This window comes from Tetrao urogallus (genome assembly GCF_951394365.1).
Source record: "Tetrao urogallus genome assembly, chromosome: 1".
In the NCBI taxonomy this organism is placed as follows: Eukaryota; Metazoa; Chordata; class Aves; order Galliformes; family Phasianidae; genus Tetrao; species Tetrao urogallus.
This window is the reverse complement of record NC_136813.1, coordinates 15809436-15828872: the sequence shown is the minus strand read 5'-3', so window position 1 is coordinate 15828872 and position 19437 is coordinate 15809436. Positions and strand designations below refer to the sequence as shown.

General features: G+C 39.7%; 1 protein-coding gene across 1 annotated transcript in view; it reads right to left on the bottom strand.

Annotated features, from left to right (window-relative positions):
- Nucleotides 1–6616: 6616 nt before the first annotated feature.
- CUL5 (cullin 5) overlaps nt 6617–19437 on the bottom strand; it is a gene marked incomplete at both ends in the record, with an annotated part of 28090 nt that continues 15269 nt past the window's right edge. Inside the window, 11 exons of the mRNA XM_079549073.1 lie at nt 6617–6811; nt 7996–8119; nt 9058–9176; nt 9871–10032; nt 10149–10324; nt 11044–11167; nt 11791–11922; nt 12408–12540; nt 14981–15045; nt 15645–15752; nt 16452–16582. Coding sequence (XP_079405199.1) covers nt 6617–6811; nt 7996–8119; nt 9058–9176; nt 9871–10032; nt 10149–10324; nt 11044–11167; nt 11791–11922; nt 12408–12540; nt 14981–15045; nt 15645–15752; nt 16452–16582 — 1469 coding nt within the window. The remainder of the gene's footprint in view (nt 6812–7995; nt 8120–9057; nt 9177–9870; nt 10033–10148; nt 10325–11043; nt 11168–11790; nt 11923–12407; nt 12541–14980; nt 15046–15644; nt 15753–16451; nt 16583–19437) is intronic.

The following is a 19437-nucleotide window of genomic DNA, read 5'->3' as shown; positions in this document are numbered from 1 at the left end:
CACTGTTTTTGTGGGGATCTGGCTTTGCATCTGTAGAGATCGTATGCCTGTGCAGGTATCCTTGAAGCAGCACTGTGAATGCACACTGGAACCATTTCTACACACAGTGCAATTTCCACAAAGAAATCCTCAGGAGAGGCACTCAGTCTGTTCCTTTCTCCTCCTGTGCCACAGCCCACTGGGATTCTGCCAGCTGTGCCAAACGTAACACACTGGGGTCAGCACTGATGTTGCCACACCTGGAAGAGCTCTTGGACTCCCAGACATATTGATTAAAATACCATTTATTGGCATTTGCACAAGAAAAAAGGAGGGTGCAGATAATCCCATGTCCCTTAAGATGCTGGGAACCCCAAGCTGTACAGACACCTCCAACCCAGGGCAGGACAGGTGTTTTTGAAGTAACATAAGGTCAAAAGTGAGTCTCAAGCTGCAGAACTCTAGCACGTGAGAAGCCACGTGAAGAAAAAAGAAACATCTCTTCCCAGAATATGTATTTCAGAATACAAAGCTTTTAACATCAAAAAACACAGGAAGAACTTTCAACGGGCCAAACAAATAAATAATCCATCCAAATCAGCTCCCCCGTGTGCCATGTGCTGCCACGTGCCTGGGGATGCAGCTGGGTGCAGCGTCTCTGCTGGCAGCTTGGGCTGCACTTTTCCCTGAGAAGCAGAAGGGTAAATAAACAGAATGTTTACATACAGGCCCCCTGCCCTGATCCCACATGGAGGCACAGGACCACGTCCTTGCCGGCTGCCACCTGGCCCAGCCCAGCAGGCATCACACCGTGGGGAGGGAGAAAAGCCTTTTGCCTGTGGGATGTCAGCGGCCGCAGGGATAGGGCAGGAGACAGCAGGCATCGGCAAAGGTGCTCTGCTGGGTGCTCTCCAGCATTTTATGGCTTTGGTCCTGTGAAACTCACACATCCCCCTTCTTCCTCCCCCTGTACCTGTTGCTTTCACCAGTCAGCTTATTATTCCCTTTTTTTCCCCCTCCGTTTTCCCTTAACTCTTTTCTTCTTGGAGAGCTTTAAGATTTTTTAGGATAATTTATATTTAGAAGAATTCAAGAAGAGAGAGTTCAATAGAGACTGCACAGAACAGCACAACTGCCCAGTGCTTGAGGCTGAGCAGGAGAGCCACAGTGCTCTGGATTTCCTGACCACATATCTTCACTGTTTAGTAATGGCAGAGGGTATGTCCTGCCTTCAATGCATCTGTTAGACATGTATTTATCTAATACACAACTGCATCTCCAGCAACCCCTAGAGACAACCCATGTTTCAGCATTTTAAGCCAATCTGCTGGTTTTTATTAAGTACTCCCCAGTGCTGATGTTGCAGGGCTTCAAAAATAGTTCTTGACTCTCTGCCTTTCTACTTCCAAAACATCCATGGTTGTATTCTCTAGGCCATAGCCCTAGTTTCCTCACTTCTATGGCAGTTTGCTTTCCATGCCAGCACTGGATGTTGCCACGTAAAGCAAAGACAAAGATAAAGCTCACTAAGAACCCTGGCACCAAGACTGGCCGCAGTGATGGGCAATGCAGCACAGGCAGAAGCTGTTTCATACCCCAGTTCCCCCAGAAGTGACAGCAGAATGGCATCTGCCCCGGGGGACTTTGAGACACCCAGCATGCCTGCCTGGTGCAGTGAGCCCTGCTTGCTTGCTGAATTTGTTCCTGCAGCTCCCTGCTGCTGAAGGGAGGTGTGCCACTTCCCTGAATGTCTTCAGTAGTAGAAATCGATACATAGCGAATCCTGAGCTGTACAATGATGTTAGACCTTGGTCTTCACAATAGAAGTGCACAGAAGAAGACAGCACACTGCCTTCTTTAATTCTTTTACCACTTCACACCAGTAATGTCTATAATGTCCTAACTTCAGTGTTGGTAATTTCAGATTTCAGTCTTTCACTCTACTGAAATGGAGCACGCTGTGCTCCTTCCCTCAGCTCAGGAAGTGAGTCCGGTGCCCACAGCACAGCTGAGCAGATGGAAGCAGCAGCAGAGCACGCGCTCTCCAACCACTCCCCTCCTGCACACTGCTCAGATGGCACTTGGTGCAGCGCACAGCACCCAGCTCACGTCACCAAGCAGATCTCCACTGCTAAAACGACTGAAATGATAAGCAGGCACCCTGCCTGTGCACTGCTCAAGGATGTTGCCGTGTTAAGCAAAGACGAACATAAAGCCAGGTTCTAGGTTTATCAGAAGAATGAAGAAGCTTTGAAGCCTTCCACATTTAGGCCACTGATCATGCCTAAGCTGTGACCACACAAAGTCATTGTGAAAGCTCTGCCGATAGCAACTGCCAGGTCGATAATTGCCATGCTTGCTGAAGAGTCAATCAAAGAAACTATTTATTCCACTCAAACAAACCTTTGCATGTACCAGAAAGCACAAAACACTGGGTTTCACTGGTGCACTAAGAGAAAAAAAGGAGCTGAGAAGTAAGAATAAAACTCCCATTGAAATAGAAGGACAATCAGAGAAGAGAAGCCATCACAGAAGCACAGCTTGGAGCAGCCAAGTTCCCACACTGCTTGGAGCAGAATGAGGCTATTAAGGAGCCTATAAACAGGAGGGGAGTCAACTCTTTGAAAGGGTAGATAACAGCAGGACAAGGGGAAATGGTTTGAAGTAGAAGGAGGGAAGATTTAGGTTGGATGTCAGGGGGAAATTCTTTACAGAGAGAGTGGTGAGGTGCTGGAACAGGCTGCCCAGAGAGGTTGTGGATGCCCCGTCCCTGGAGGTGTTTCAAGGCCAGGTTGGATGGGGCCCTGGGCAGCCTGGTCTAGTATTAAATGGGGAGGTTGGTGGCCCTGCATGTGGGGCGTGGGGGGAGGGTTGGAGATTCATGATCCTTGAGGTCCCTTCCAACCTGGGCCATTCTGTGATTCTGTGAGCCAGTCCCAGCAACATGGTGACGGCACCAGCAATGATCAGTGATGGCCATTTTAAGTCATTGCAGAGACTTCAGTACCTGAAGGCCCTGACAAGAAAGGAGCTGTAAGTCTTTATGCGCCTTTCCTCCCTCACCCCACTTTGCCTTTTTGCTTTTTATTTCCTAAACTGACACTGATCAAAATAGACTTTGAGACTCGGAATCCAGCCACTTCCAGCTACTGGTGTTTTTTAGGAGCGGCGCCTGAAAGAGACCAAAACCTTTAGCAGGAGAAAAAGACCAAAATATCTTGCTAACATGCGTAGTCTTTTATATTACATTTTTATTTTGCAAGAAAATAAATTATACAACTTAAAAAATAAAATTCAAAAATTAAGCAGTACATCAAAATAGTTCAGCTGGACTGCCATACAGAAACTACCACCATTCCAAACTGTACAGCGTTATCGCCTCGGTAGTGGCACACATTCAAAATTGTAAATACCATACGCAGATAGATATTACAACTCAGGAACTCAAGTTTGCTCAACACTCCAGACTACATATAGTGTATATGACAGGAAAGCTTTCGTGTATTGTTTATTTCACAAATCTGACCTCAAAGAATTACAAAGGTAGCATCCCAGTCATTTCGATGAAAATAGAAAACAGTTTGAGATAGCAAATCTTTCTGTAAAACTATCAAATCTTTTTGCCAATTGTATTTTTAAAATGCGCACTTTACAGGACAATGGCATCCCAATGCAAATCAATGCAACGTGTGAACATTCAATACGTTTAGGTTAAGTTTATAAAGGTGATAACAGGAAAGTCACATTTCCTTTTGGAAACGCAATTGCATTACAGTCATAACACATGAATGAAAGATGAACAAAAATAGGAGCTAGGAACACCAACTGTGGAAAGAGGAAAATGGAAGACTTCAAAATTGAAACTGAGATCCTCATCACGTTGTTGGGACAGAGAAAGTTTTAACAGTATTCCTTAATTAAACCCATTAAGAGCGATTTCCCCCCTTGTCTACAACAGGTTTTCTCCATAGCCGTTCACCGTGGCAGTGTGTGGCAACATGCTTCTCAGATGCAGCACCTCTTTTAAGCAAGGTCTTTGGACATATGAATTCATAGCTAAGAACTGTAGCCTTAAAAGTGCGTTGTTGCCATATTGCAAATGAAGAATAGTTCATTTTCATTCAGAGCTGAACTCTGCCATCCTCAAAAGAACATTCAGCCCAGCTACCTCCCTGTGCCCCAGCTGATAGGAGTTCTAAATGCATACTGGTGAAAGTGACCTGATGAAGGATGCTAAACACGATTCTGCATCTTTAACAAATTTGCTGGTGTGATTCTCAGATTTAATAAAAAACCAACATCCATTTTCAGCATATATTTAAAGAAAAATGACCATGTTGTAGGCACATTACCAAGTGTATTTCCACATCCCAGGTGTTGAGAAGGTACATAGGTAACTTTGAGGTTATATTATTTCATACTATTAGTTGAGGGAAAACTGTTAGATTTTAACACTCTGCTGCTTTCTGCACGCGCTCCAACTTCCTGAATGATTGCATGTAAGATGCTCTCAACTCCTCTCAACCTAAGTCAATGGCTTCAGAAGCTGCACTGCCCCCTCACAGTGCTCCGTCTGTGTGTTCCTCTGTGCTTAAGGGCTGGAATTTCTTATGGTGGAGGCTGTGCTCAGGCTGTCATGTTTTAGAGCTCTGGGTTGTCAGTTTCTCCCAGCTATCTCAACTGAGCACTCGTTGCTTGTAATTTACCTTCCATATACCAAAACGCCCGTAGCACAAGGATTTTATTAGAATTTTGTTTTCTACCATTTGAATGGTTTTAGTGGCTAACTACACAGAGCACCACTTGCTTTTGATTCTAAATAGCAACACCACAGGGGAAGAAAAAAGATGCGGTATTTTTGAAGAGCATCAACTGTTTTTAATCAATAAAAGCATCGAGCTTAATTTGTAGTTTGTAAACACTACTTTGCCAGGTCTCGGCGTCTCTACATCTCTTCTTGTTCGTGAAACCTCCAGTACTGCAAATTCCTCAGTCAAACAGAGGACCAAGCACACACCACACGCAGGCAGTCACGATGGCAAGTACATTAGTAAGCAGACCAAGCAGCTGGTTTAAGGGGGCAAACAGCCACTCCTGCAGCGAGTTTGCTTTTAAACTGCTCTTATTTCACCCTTTACTGCAACCATGTAAAAATAAAATCCTCCTTTCAATGGAAGGTTTTCCTTTCTGACTAAGGTCAATCCTATCCTCTACCCTCTTTCAATCATTTGAGAAGACCTTGAGATATTGTACTTGACTGGTAAATTAAAAAAATGCACACTTGCAATTTATATACGAATATTCATACAGAACTGAGTAAGGCTCAACTTACCTTTTATCCCAAGACAGGCACTCTGCTCCAGTGAGTCCTATTACAGCCCAGGACATGCAGGGGCATTTCAGAGCAGCAGAGAGGCAAGCATTGCCAAACAACTACTTCAGATGATTGACAACAGAAGAGGCAACATTAAGAAATTGGAATTCCTGGTGTGTCCTTGGCACTCTCTCCACATACATCACACAGGGCGTTTTTCCTAAGCTTTTTACCATTTCTGTTAGAACTGCATTTCCCATTCTGACAGTTTCAAAGATGTTGACTTTCAAGGAACAGAAGAGCCAATATGTGATTAACCTTACATCTATACATACAGAGAGAGCTACCAGTGAGGAATTAATACAGGAATCTTTGAGTGTTATCTTCTGAGAATTTGGGTATCAATTTCTCTTTAATGCGCTTACATGTACGTCATATTTAAATACCTGGAATACAAATATTAAATGTACACGGAAATACATTTAATATTTTTGTTTGAATAACAGACCTATCTATGGAAACTGTTTTTATAGTGGAATATCATTCAAGAAAGCTTTGCCTTCTCAAAGAGGATTGTACCAAATCATCTGTCTAAATAAAGTAACAAATAATGTATATCCACTTCTTTACAGAAAGCAATTTAAAAACAATGCTCTCTTGCTTAAAGGAAAGTATCACCCATGAGTTGGAATTATTTTTATGTCACTTATGTGTCAAATATTAAAATCCAGTTACTAGATTGAAGCACTGCTCTAGCCAACAGATTTTAATGAAAACAAATATGTATCAGTTTGTGAGGCATGTGTCTCTCAAATGTTATTACAAAAAGGATCAAAGGTGGACAGTACATGACTCTGTTGATCCAAAACACAAAAGTGAAAGTGCTACTTCTAGTCCTAATTGCATTAAAAAAAAAAAAAAAAAAAAAAAAAACAACAACAAAAACCAAAACAAAACTAGTAGCAGTTCCTCAGTGCATGAATATTTGAATATTTTTCCTTTGTGCAAGTACTGGTCATCTAAAAACCCAAACCTGTATTCTTCCTGGTGGGTGTAAGTCAAATCTACTTTTAAAAGTTCACAATGGGCTCTTCATGAATGCAAGTTTCCCACAAAACAGCATGCTGTTAAAAGTGTGCAACATGAAGGGAATGCCATCATGCTAGCTGAATGAGATTGGCAAAATAGAGTCCTCTTTAAGGTAAGGCAGGGATTTTAATACGTAATGAAAGTCAAAACAGGTCCTTTGCAGCACAAACTGTTGCAGCTGTCTGTCCAAGCACCCTTCCATTTGTGTTCTCAGCATCTCACAGAGTCCTCACGTTATGCCATATATATGAAAGTGTTGATATCCGACTCATCTCTTCTGATATATTTGTGCTCTATAAGCCATTCAATTTGCTCTTTTATCATTTTCTTTTGTGGTAAGAACATGTTTTTCAATATTTCTACCAGTTCAGTCTGAAGCTGGGCATTAGTAATTTTCTTCCTCATTTTCATTATTTGGATGATAGCCTCCTGGTGGGGAATGAGAGAAAAAACATTCTGAAATGTCTGGTGGAAATGGCAAAGCAAACACAGCATTAACAGGGGACCCTCGGTACAGCAAGGCAGCAAACAAATGCATATTCTTCCTCAATAATCAAATATAAGAACTATTTTGCCACCGTAAGTACTGCACTTAAGACACCTCAATTAAAACGAGGCAAGGCCAACATCTGCTCTTGCTTACATATTCCTGAAGTGAGGGCCAAACCTTAACCCACTTGAAAAAGACACCCTCTGAATACACTTTCCTATGCTGAATTCACCTTTGTGAATTACAGCCAGTTGCCCATGTTCACTATCACGATTAAACTTCAGAATAAAACAGTACGAAGATCTACTGGGAGTTTCTATTCCTTATGCTTACGAGAAAGAACAAAGTAAATCAAGAATGCTGAAAAAGAAAACAAACAACACAATCAGAACACTCTTTACTTGCAAGGTCAAACCATGGAGTTCGTTGTCTTCCAGGTTGTGGCCAAGAACCTGATAGACTCAAACCAAAGGAAACTGTGTACAAAAGGCTAATTTAGGGTATGTTCAAAGCATGATGGAAGTTATAAATCCATGAAGTAAATGGCTTTGAATTTGTCAGTAAACAGGTATTAACTGTAAGCCACAATTCCTAAGCCTAAGCAGATACTGAACTATCTTCACAAAGAAGGTGATACAGTGACAGAATGGAAAACTGGCAAGATGCACAAGCAATACAACTTGAGTCAATGGTGAATCTGCAGAATTTGACATCTAGAGTGTGAGTTAGTCACTAAAACCTGGTGTTTTTTCACCTGCTCATCCTCTGAGCAGAAGTCAGGGTGATCTGAGACAAACCTTGTGAAATACAAGCTTAGTGTCAGAGTAGCACTTACAAGGTGTTCTCATTTGGTAAGCACATGCAGGCATTAACCCTTTGGCTAAAAGAACGGCCAGGGTGTTAAGAGAGGTGAGACACTTTATGGGTTGGCTGTCCTGGAGTTTAATCTGGCTGTGACTACAAGCACACATGCACACAGAATGAGCTCCTCACAAAGTATCAGAACCATACCGAAGAAGCCCAAGTGGGATTAAAAAGCACTCATTTCATTCATCAACAACAGGAGGCTGTGATAACACAACGAAAGAAAAAGAACTGTAACATTCCTCTGACACACACTTACCTGGGTTCGTAATATCCTTAGCTGGACTATTCCTTCATTCTCCTCTTCTCGCATTCTCTCTGTAGTAAGTTGCAATCGACCAATCAAATTTATCTTGCCCCTTTTCTGAACTTTAGCATTTTTTCTGAAAAAGTTGTATTGTATAAAAATAAGGCAAAGATACATTTTCAACTAAGGAATTCCTACTAAAGTTAAATTACAGCAGCAAGGAGAACCATTGTGTATCAGACATTTATAAGACTAGAAGCATTGCAGGATTGGGATACTGGCTGACAAATCCAAATTGAATGCCAATTCCTCCACACAAAAACCCCACCACCAATATACTAATGTTACAACAAAATTCATCAGCTGAAACTGATAGCTCTCAAAACTGAGAAGTTACCAGCACTATTTTAAAGAATAGATGTCTAGAGAAACATATTTCAGTTTAGTTACATAAAACTAGGGTTCTTCAAAGGAGTTTTTACAACAAAGTTCAGGAAACGGGACTAGTTCATTTTTCATCACAAGAAGTGTCTGTACAGCATAAAAAAATAGAGGGAAAAAACAGACATCATAGCAGACATGGCAAAAAGCTGATGGCATTCTTCACTGGTCACCCCCAACACTTCTGTGCAGCCTGTCTCTTCTGTCATGTGTTCACATCATTTCCCAAAGCTTGTGATCCTGACGACAGGAACAAATGAACCACCATGTCCCTGAGCAAGAAACTAAGCCCCAGCAGCAGTAGACTTGGCATTTTCCTACATAAAACCTCATGGACTCATTAGCAACGGGAAGATGGCAGAGCCTCCAATTCTGCACCTCATCCCCAGGCATTTAAGAAATTTAACTTCACAGAAATCAGAACTATACAAACACTTGTCTGAAGGGGCCGCTGGAGGTCATCTGCTTCAACCACCTGTCTGAAGCACAACTATCACTAAAAGTGAAATGATTATAGGACAGCAAAGGCTGTGTCTAGCTGAATCTTGAGAACTTCCAAGGACGAAGGTTAACGTGAATTCCTTTAACTATAAAAAAGCACATAGTTATTTTCATTTTCAAGCATCATCTTACATTAAACTGAACTCCTGGTTCACCGAGAAGAGGGTTCCTTCTGTAAAGTCTTTGGGTGAATTGACTTGAGGTTCATACAATAAAACCTGACGTTTCAGCTTTGGAAATGCTACAAGAGACTACAGAGAAAAAGGGGGGAAAAAAGAATGAAAATAAAACACAAGACTTTCTAAATGGAAACAAGTACTCTTTAAGAACATCACTCACTGCTGTGCAGACTGTTGTGGAGGAACCACACAGCCTTGTTCAAAGGTGCCAGCGGGCAACACAAAGTCACCAGTGAAATCAAGGATGAAGCATAGCTTACCAAATCTCTTTCTGAAATGAGTTACCAGAAGTAAAATAATAAAAAGAAAAAACGCACAAACTCACGGCTACAGAAGTAGCGTGTGGTGCTGCCTGATGTACATTATTTCTCTTTTCTTTTGTGAGCTGAATTATTAAAAGACTGATAGAGCAAATGCATTATTTTTAAGCAACATACATTTATCAAGAGTTCCTAGAATTAGACCAGTCCCACTCCACAAACCACAATCCCAACTGTGTGCTTTATGCTGTATATGGCCAGAAAGATCTTGCTGTTTTCAAAAGCTTACGTTACGTAATTCCAAGCATAGAGAACATGTTAATGTAAAGGCTGTGTGTGCTTAACAGTAGTACAAGAAGCCAGCTTCACAATCGATTAATTAAGAAAAAAGGCGTTCACACTTTGAAGTATTGAAGTATTATCTGACAGCACTTTAAAAATATTAATTCCGTACTTCAGAGTACAAAAACTCAGGAAGAAATCTGTTTCAAAAGAAAGTAAAATACCCATAAAGTCCTCCTAAGTTCTGCATCAGGGAGTTCAGTTGCCAGTTTAAGATTTTCAAAGCTGATCTTCTCTCTGGGTCTTTGGTTCCATGCAAACAGCACAGCTAGCTGAAATGTTGTTACCTCCAAGTCATACTGGCCAACCTCATTCTTAAATGTTATCTGTGAACAGAATGACAATTTTCCTTGAAAGGCTTTCTGGATAACAAGCTTTCTTGCTACCATAAACACACAAAGTACTGCCACTCAGACTGAAGCACCAAGAAGTATACACTTACAATTCCATTGGACATGAGGTGGTGCCAGTGCAGTTTTCTACCACTGTGATTCTTTTTATAAAATTCTTCAACTTCTGGGATGAGATCTTCTAATTCCGTGGGCAGTGAGACAAACACTTTTTCAGAACTACGGGACCAGGCACCAGCATTCAAAATTTTAATATTCACAGAGTCAGCTGCAAGACAATACTGGATTATATGAAACTGCAGGTGTAACAGGCAGACAAACAGAATGCATTCTTCTCCTGTTCTAAATACAACTGGGAGTGACTGATTTTCCAGAAACAGCAAGGTGCCCACCCATTAACGCACTCCATTTATGGACCACTGGCTTTCTGTCAGCAATACTGATTGAAACCTTAGCTTTTTTGTCTTCCCTCTGCAGAGCTCCTTAAGCAGTGATGCAGCTCTACAGCTGATGTTGGTAAGCACCTCTCAAGGGGTTTCAGCAGCAGCAGGCCCAAGGTTGGATGTTCTGTCTTTCTCATCAGTGAAATTTAATCTCAGAAATGCAATTTGAACTCTTAACAGTGTGCATCAGTCTCTCCTACTGGCAGGTAAGGGAAGAGTGCAGTATAAAGCACTCATGAAGAATGACAGGGGCATAAAGAAGGGGACAGTTAAAGCATTCCCCTGCTTGGAGGTGGATTCAAGCCCTACCTGGAATTTAGCTACAGTTAGGGAGCCCATATCTAGAAGATAGACCCAATAACTTCCAGAACGATATAGCTCAAGAGTCAACTGTAAGAAAAGCAAAGTACAGACGTTCCAATCTAGGGGTAGCAGTGCTCCGAAGACCGTTCAACCTGCAGTTGATATAATTTTAACTCAAGGCTCAACAGGATTTTTTAGCTGCACAAGAAATTAAAACCACTAAATCATATGAAAACAATACCTGGTAAAGCAAGTTTATTATTTTTGTGCATTTCTTTGAAGGCCTGGTTCAAGTCTTCAGATACTTTGATATCCTGGAACATTCTAGCCAACTTGTTTACATAGTCTGCTGGCATACCTACTTCCTGTGTAAACAAACAGAACACTGAACTATGACAGAGGCAACTAAGAATAATAATAAACTCAAAAAAGAGAGAAGAGCGGTGAGGTACATAGACAGCATCACTTCACTGTAACAAATTTTATGTGATACGAAGGAGTTCTTTTGCATGTATCACAAGTAGTTTCCCTTAAGAGTATATGATGATTCTTTTAAAGAAATCCATGTGCTTAAGAATGTATGCATGCATTAAGGAATAAATGAATGAAGGCATTCAAGTAATATTCTAATTTACATAAAATTTCACAATTAGACCAAAAGTCTAATTGTGAAATTATTTACATGCTTAAACAACAAGTACACTGCATTTTGCTCATTTGCACGGGGAAAATATGGTTTACAGATACACAAAATATTTTAAAAACTATAATTATCACTCTTAGGATCAACATTCCTCTTAATAAAAGCTCAGCTGTTTTACTTTCACAAAGTTTCATAATAAAATGGAAGTGTAAGATGACCTGCACAGCCTGCTATTTAAAACAGAACTTGCTGAAGCAAGGAATAGGAATTAAAGCATTTAAGAATGAGAATTACTAGCACACACAACAGGAACAGCCGAGCACAGAAGGACAACAGGCTACTCACCCGGAGCCACTCCACCATGTTCTCCTCAATTTCACTATCAGCTGATATATCCAATATCAGGCGTCTTGTTAAGTGAGCTTTGTGATATCGCATGAAAACATCTTTATTCTGTACGTATTTAAGTACCAAAAGCTGTCAAAAAAGATTTTAGTATATTTATTTGCACCATTAGGCAAATCTTTAAATGCCCATCTAATGCCCCCGTAGACTACGAAGTAGAAAAGGCTACTTTTGGGTGACTGAAGAGGACCCATGCTGTGCTATCACAGCCACCAGCTATCAAGCTTTTATAACGTCGCACCTTCACATTGTTCCTTTGTGAGCCATCAGGAACTTCTCTTAGATCACAGAAGACATTAATATGAAGCACCCTGTGTTGTTTTCTACACTAACCTTCACTACCGTCAGCATATTAATTTGGTGAAGACAACAAAGAGGTATGAAACTCCGCATGGGCAGTAAGATACAAACACACATGCATCGTGATACAAAACTCGTTCCCTACTGCTGCACTTCACATAACTATTTTCCAAGATCAAGGCCTTGACCCACATGAGGAAATACACCAACCAAATTCATTCTTCAGACTAATCAAGTAGAAGAAAGCAAGAACATACCACTTCTTTAAGCTTTGCTTCAATTTCTTCAGAGGTTAATTTTTTGCTTAGTGGTGTTTTTCTTAGCAACATGTCACAGTAATTAGCAAGAAGCTCAGGGCATTTGGATTCAGGCTGTGTTTTCAATCCAACACTAAATAAAGAAAGAACAACATATCTTCAAACTGAAGAGAATCCTGTTATTCTGGAGCAGTCACACTGTGAACAAGACAGACCAAGCACTCCCCTTGGCAGGGCCATAGTGGAACAAGGGAATACAACACTAATGAAAAACTAGGGACAACTCCCTTTTCCTCTTGGAAGAATAAATACTATTAAGCATTTTCAGACAGCTTTTACAGCTTGATCATTCCAACTGCTTTTCATTTTAGAACTTTCTAAGTACAATTATATTCAAACTGTAGTTTTAATCAAGTAAATGATAGTGAGGATTCCAGCAAAAACTTAACAGATATTTCACTCATCAGTATGGCCTCTTGACAACTCTCAAGAACAACTTCCTGCAGTGCCCAGGAGGCAAAAGCTGACACACGTATCATGTAGCAACACAATGAAATTATTTCATAAGAGGCAGAAACAGGAGGCTAACAGCTGGCAGATTAAATAGTTTGACGGTTAACAAGGAGATACTACAGTATACAGACTGAGGTTCTTCAAAAGGCCTGCGATCACAAGGTTGCATTCTGAACCTGTAACCTACTCTTGAATAAAATTATTCCTAGTGTCAGGTGGCACCAACTTGATTTCTAGTCTCAAATTGTTGCCCAACGTTCTCTGTAATGGATTCCCTTGGAAAAATAAAGGCAGTGAGCAAGACTGCAGTTAAGAAGCCTTGGGGATGTTCAGGAATCCGGTGCTCTTGCTCATTCCCTCACCCTTGCTTGCTATCTACAGTAGATAAATGCTAAAAGAGACTGTATACATAGGGAACTTGAAAGAGCTTAGGAAGAAGAATGCTGAACAGAAGACCACTGCCATCACAGTGGTCACTAAGAGATCACTAGGTATATTTAGCTTTTAGGAGTCAAATACAGGCACTGATTTGCATACTCCCATGGGAAATCTAAACACAGACATAGAAAAAAGTCCATCTTGCCTACATCTTTACAAAGTATGCAAAGCAGGGATCCAGTCCGTTGTGAGGGTGTTCTTCCAGTAATAAAACCAGCAAGGCTAATCTCCGTCCCACATTACTATTAGTCCAAAAGCAAACAGTGTTAAGAAGCACATGTCATCTAGACACAGCCCTGAGCAGCCCTGCTTCAGCAGAGCTTGGGCCAGAAGGATCCAGAGCTCCCTGCTGACCTCAACCATTCTCTGACTCTCTGTACAAAAATACTGAACAGACTTCAATACCTATGCTACTCCCAACTCACAGGTGCTAAATAATAAACTCTGAGAAGTATAGTTTCATTATGCCTTTCCCCTAAGAGAAAGATAAATTGATGACTATTTATCGGGAAGAATGAGACATGATAAACTGGAAATAGGAAAAATACAGGCTTTACCCATACTAATAAAAGTGCAGAGAATCATTTCAACTTGTACAGGTGTCTTGTGAGACAGCAGACATTTTATTTTATCCATGGCTCCTAGAAAGCGCAGACTGGCTTGCCAGAGAATGCACATAATTTTGTGCACCCTGCAAATGTTCCATAAAACAGACAAATGCTCAGTTTATAAGGAAATTCTAGGAAATAAATAAAAAGCACCTCTGAAACTCATATTGGCATTTTTTAAAAAATAATCTCAACACCAGAAACTGTAAGAATGCAGTAACTCGTGCTCTAGCCAACACGAGATCAATATGGATCCATGTCTCCTGTTGCCTGGCTTTTCCAAAGTGGGAACTGTCTCTTTCAGTCTTCTGCTGCGTCTTCTATCTACCCGTGCTCCTATTTTCACAAAAGGCATAGGAACTGGAGATATGTGCCCCTCAGCTAACTTCAGTAAGATTGGACAAACCAGTTTAGTTGCAGCTGCCAGCCTCTGGTTCTGTAGTGTCAGACTACAAACGACACATAAGCAATCCCAACCACCGTAAGTTAAATGCTAACAATCATCTGACTGACTTCTATCTCCTCCAGGCTGAACTAGCAGAGTTGCCCCCATCAGCATCATTTTCCTCTCAAGTGCATGTCAGCTTAATCTTCTACTGAAAGATGTTTAAGCTAACCTGGTTAATTTTACACTGCAACCAAGAAAGAAAACCCGCACACGTCACACTCAAAGCATTACCCAGTACTTTTACTGGAGTTTGGCAGTTCTACAGCTCAGTTTTTTGGAAGCAATAATCCAGGAAAGCGTTCCTAAATTCAACTAACAAACGGATTCATTACTACAAAACAAAAGATTCACAATTACTACAAACAAAGCTGTTTAAATAAACTGCTATTCGCTGATCTGCTCCCACACGAAACGCATCTCAACAGGGCTGGATAATCCATCTGAAATTTTATAAGAAGAGAAGGCACTTTTAAATGCAGTGTTACCTCTTGAAGACATTTAAAAACAGAAGCTCTGTCTCGAACAATTTAATTACCCTGACTCACATTCAAGTTCAAATGGCTTACCCCTTTTGCTTCAATGGCAATTCAAGTTTAAATATTGTAGCATCATTCACAACTGCTTTGTATGCCTAAAATAAATAAACACAGATAGTCAGAGCTTCAATTTCTCTTCTCACTATGTGAATCACAAAAGTTTTATCCTGCCTTTTTAGGTTATCACAGGAAGAAATTAATTCAGTTCTATTGGTTCAAAGATTGCAGATTTGATTTTCAATATGAGAGATCAAATCCTGTGACTCAGTTTTCCATTAACTGCTGTTTTACGTTCTCTTTTTTTTCCTTAACACACCACCTTAAGCAACAACTTAAAAAAGGGATGGAATTGCGTGGAACGGGTTCCATATCTGAAACTGTATGACTACACCCAAACACAATAAATTCTAAACATAAATATATCACTGAATCAATATTAAAATTTAAAGGTGCTCAAAAACAGAATCTTCCGATCAACAATTTTTCAAAGCTACACACAAATGAAACTTGATGCATTATTACACAACCAATTCAGAACAAATCAGTTGTTAGTAAGTTACACCAACTTTTAGTTCACATACTTATCAGAGTAGAGCAATTTCTAGATTTAGCAGCATGTGCTCACAAGACATCATAATATTGTTTTTAACAATTCTTAAAAAGCTGAAAACAAGTGGTGAGTAGAAGCACATACCTTATCTCTTGCAGTAAGAAATCTTGGATCATCCTGAAAAGCTTCTTTAACCAATTTACTAAATCGATTAAACAGTGTAAGCAATTGCTCTACATACTTCTCAGAATCCTGAAGTTAAAACAGGCAACAATCAAATTAAAAAGCAGATTTCACAGAAGTTAGCATGAGCTTAATTCTCTCATCTATAATCCCATAGTCTCCCTAGGGCTCCAGGACTACAAAGGAGAATTTTATTTTTATTCCCTGTACTCAAGGGTTTTACAGCATTGTAAACCTCAACACAGACTTTAAGGATCATGTTTCCTATATACAACAATAAACACAGAGAGAAAAAATACAAGTTTTAAATACTGTATAATACCTTCCAAATGAAAAAAAATGCTTTCAGAGATCAAGAAAATGAACATCCCAATTGCTGAAAATACCCAGGCTTTCCAGACCCTGAGAAAAACATTATAAGAAGCTGGAAAAGACTGGTAGAAAGCAAACCTTATAAAATTTCCACACTTAGAGCCATATCTGGATTGGTAGTTGAAAGTATATCTCAAATTTCATCAGGAAGTTAGAACTTTGAGAAAACTAATTATGCCTTTTTAATCCTGGCACATAATTAAGTAACCTGTGCACTTATCACTTAAAGAAACAATTGAAAATGTAAAGAGTTGAAAATAAAAAATATTTCTAAGGATACTGCAAAGTTCTATGCTTAGAAAGACCAAGAATCTTCAAAAACCATTTCCACTCATGTGTGACCTACAATTACAGCATTTAACTGCCAGCTTTGTTTTTTAAAAGCAAGTCACTTACAGTAGTAATAGTTTCAGCAGCTGCTACCATATCCGCAAGTCCAGCACTAACAATATGTTCCTCCAAGTCTTTCAGCATGGGCTCTATCCCGTTTGGAACTTTATCCATCAATGAAAACATTAAATGCAATTCTGAAAGATACAAATACTGATAAAGTCACTGGTCAAAAACCTTTCTTAAAAAGTAACAAGAACAAAACACAGAATTGCTGCACTTTTACTTAAGGGTATCTCAAGTAGGAAACTGACAGTGTAAGAACAGATAATTCACTTCATCTATTAAGAAGTAAAAATGCTTTGAAGACTAATAGGCCTGACCCCACAAGGATGTTCCTCTGAAGTTGAAATATCTGTTGTAAGGAAACACTTACTTATGCACCTAATATAAAATTGAATTTAAAAAAATACAATGAAGTCAGCAGCAATTTCAATTAAATCCAGGTTCAGCATAAATGCCTTAATGCCCAGCAAAAATGGTCCTCTTTCAGCTGGAAGCCTACAAGAGTTTGTGTATGAAATCATATGGATTCAAGACTTCTCTTCCTAAATTAAATCCAAACAGAGCTCACTTTGTGTGCCTTCAAGTATGATCTACAATGTTTCATCTAAGTGTACCAAAGTCTCAGGCAGTTTAACTGACCAGGATAAACAGCACTTTCTCCTTTCCTTTTCCCCAGAGAGTTCTTCTGAAAGTTACCAGCTTGAAAACTTGAAAAACTCGTACAGTTTATCTTCTTTTTGTGAAGTTATTTCAACATTACAAAAAGATTAATATTTACTGAGCCAGCAATAATCACCCCCAGAAAGCTGTTCACAGCAAAACACCTGGGTTAAGATAATTTTAGAGTCCACAGAGAGTTAGACTAAACATAGCCAAGTTCTCTGCTTAATGAAGGAGAACAAACTGGTGGTGGATTCCGAATCTTTTTTGGATGGAAAACAGATGACAGATTTGCTTAGTTTCTCGATGTCGCATCTACAGAAAAGGGAGCCAGAAATAAGATGTTCTGCTTATGTTTTCTCCTTTGCAATGCTTCTGTCAGCAACATCTGCAGGATCCTATCACCACAGAAGATGACATGTTACTTTTATATCCCAACAAATGCTGCAGAACCACACAGGAAAGCCAAAAACCTCTCAGAACGTCACAGCACAAATGAAGGAATGAAAACCACCAACAACCTTCAAGAAAAGCTTGCACTGCAACTAGAGACAACTTGGAGTGGGCTAACCAATAGGATTTCAGAAATCAGGAAAAAACTAAGTCAAAGTTGCCAGTGCAATTCAGATGTGCTGTAGGTGGTGGCAACACTGCACTACTCAGGGCAAATCCAAAAAGCTCACTCAACTTTTATTTGATCTTTTCATCTCTACTTTAAAACAAGGTGGGAGCAGGGAACAGACATGAGAGAAGAAAAGGGTGGGAAGGAAAAGATATATCAAAGGGCACCACTTTCTGTTTCTGTAAGACAGTGATGGTATGAATAAGCTGATGGCAAAAAAAATAAAAGGCAGTGGTCTCTTGTAAAAGAATGTCTGAGAAAGAAGACTGCAGAGTCTTCAAAGACAGATTTCAAATCTAGAAGAAAAAGGAATATTTTAATGAAGCATTCCTCTCCGAATGCATGCATTATGAAAACAAAAGGTAAAAGAACACATTGTCGTTGTTGGAGGCAAGCAAACAACTTCCACAGAATTTAGGCCTCCCATCCTTAATCCTATAAGCAAACAAAAAGACACTAAAATGATTCTGAAGCATTTGCAAGTCATGACATCTTGGATATATTTTAGGCAGAAAACATCATGTGTTGCTTCCTTTGCAGGGCATGTAAATATCCAATACTTAACAGAGCATTTTACATCAATGCCCAGCTCACAGCCACAAACCCAGCTCCTCTGTGTCTGACGTTGTTCATTAAAGATAAAAATTAAGATGTTTTTTGAGGCAATTAACATCAGAAAGGCATATGCACAAGTGAAGAATATAGCAAAGGACACTATCAGATTTATGTATATGTTACTATGTATAGTTCTAGTCTTTAAATGTTTAATCATCTGCACTTGCATGCTTCACTAAGGCATTTTAAACAGCATAACTTAGGTCTAGGAAAAAAAAGGAAAAAAAAAGAAGAGATGCTTGAGCTCTTATACAGCAAACATAAACAGAAGTACTTTGTAACCAGGCAGCAATACTGGGCAGAGGTAGCCAAAACCAAAAAGGACTGTGGGAAAAATTCAACAAGTTTCTAAAGAAAAATGCTTTGGATACTGTAGATGAAATCATCTGGAGCTCTTCATTTAGATAAACCACCTGCATCTCCCAAAGGCTGTAACCTATACTCACATTAAGCTGGTGGCTTTCTAGATTTAGCTTTGGATTACTGCCAGAAATCACACTGCTACACAAGCAGATTGGCACGACATAGCTTGGGAGGACAAATATTCTCTGAAATGCTACCTTTAGAAATATTTCCTACACTATTTTAAGTTACAAAAAAAGTGTTTTCACCTTTACATTATACAGATACTAAAAATACTGTCTGCAGGACATTGAACCTTTAAAAAAGTAATTACCATGTGATTTTGGCTCGATTTATGACTTTCTGAGGATTTGTCTAGTTCATTTTCTCATACAGGACTAGCTCAAAACTTTTGAACACTAACCTCCCAATTTCTGGCAGCAAAGCTAGAATGCCTTTTTAAAACTTCAAAAAGGCACAGAGCTAACATGCATTATTCAGTCACAAACAATTGCAGAGATTTGGTTCACTGACCTATTGATCCTGCAACAATAACCAGAATAAGAAAAATATCCCTGCTTCGCAGAAAAAAAGCTTTGAAAAGAGATGCTTCACTTTTTTTGGAGGTGGGGGGGGGGGGAGATGAGACATCGTGACACTGTGCATCTGAACTACTCAAATCAAGAAATGACACACATGCAAAATTAGTCGACATGAAGAAAATAAGCGGTAGGAAAAACAAGGAAA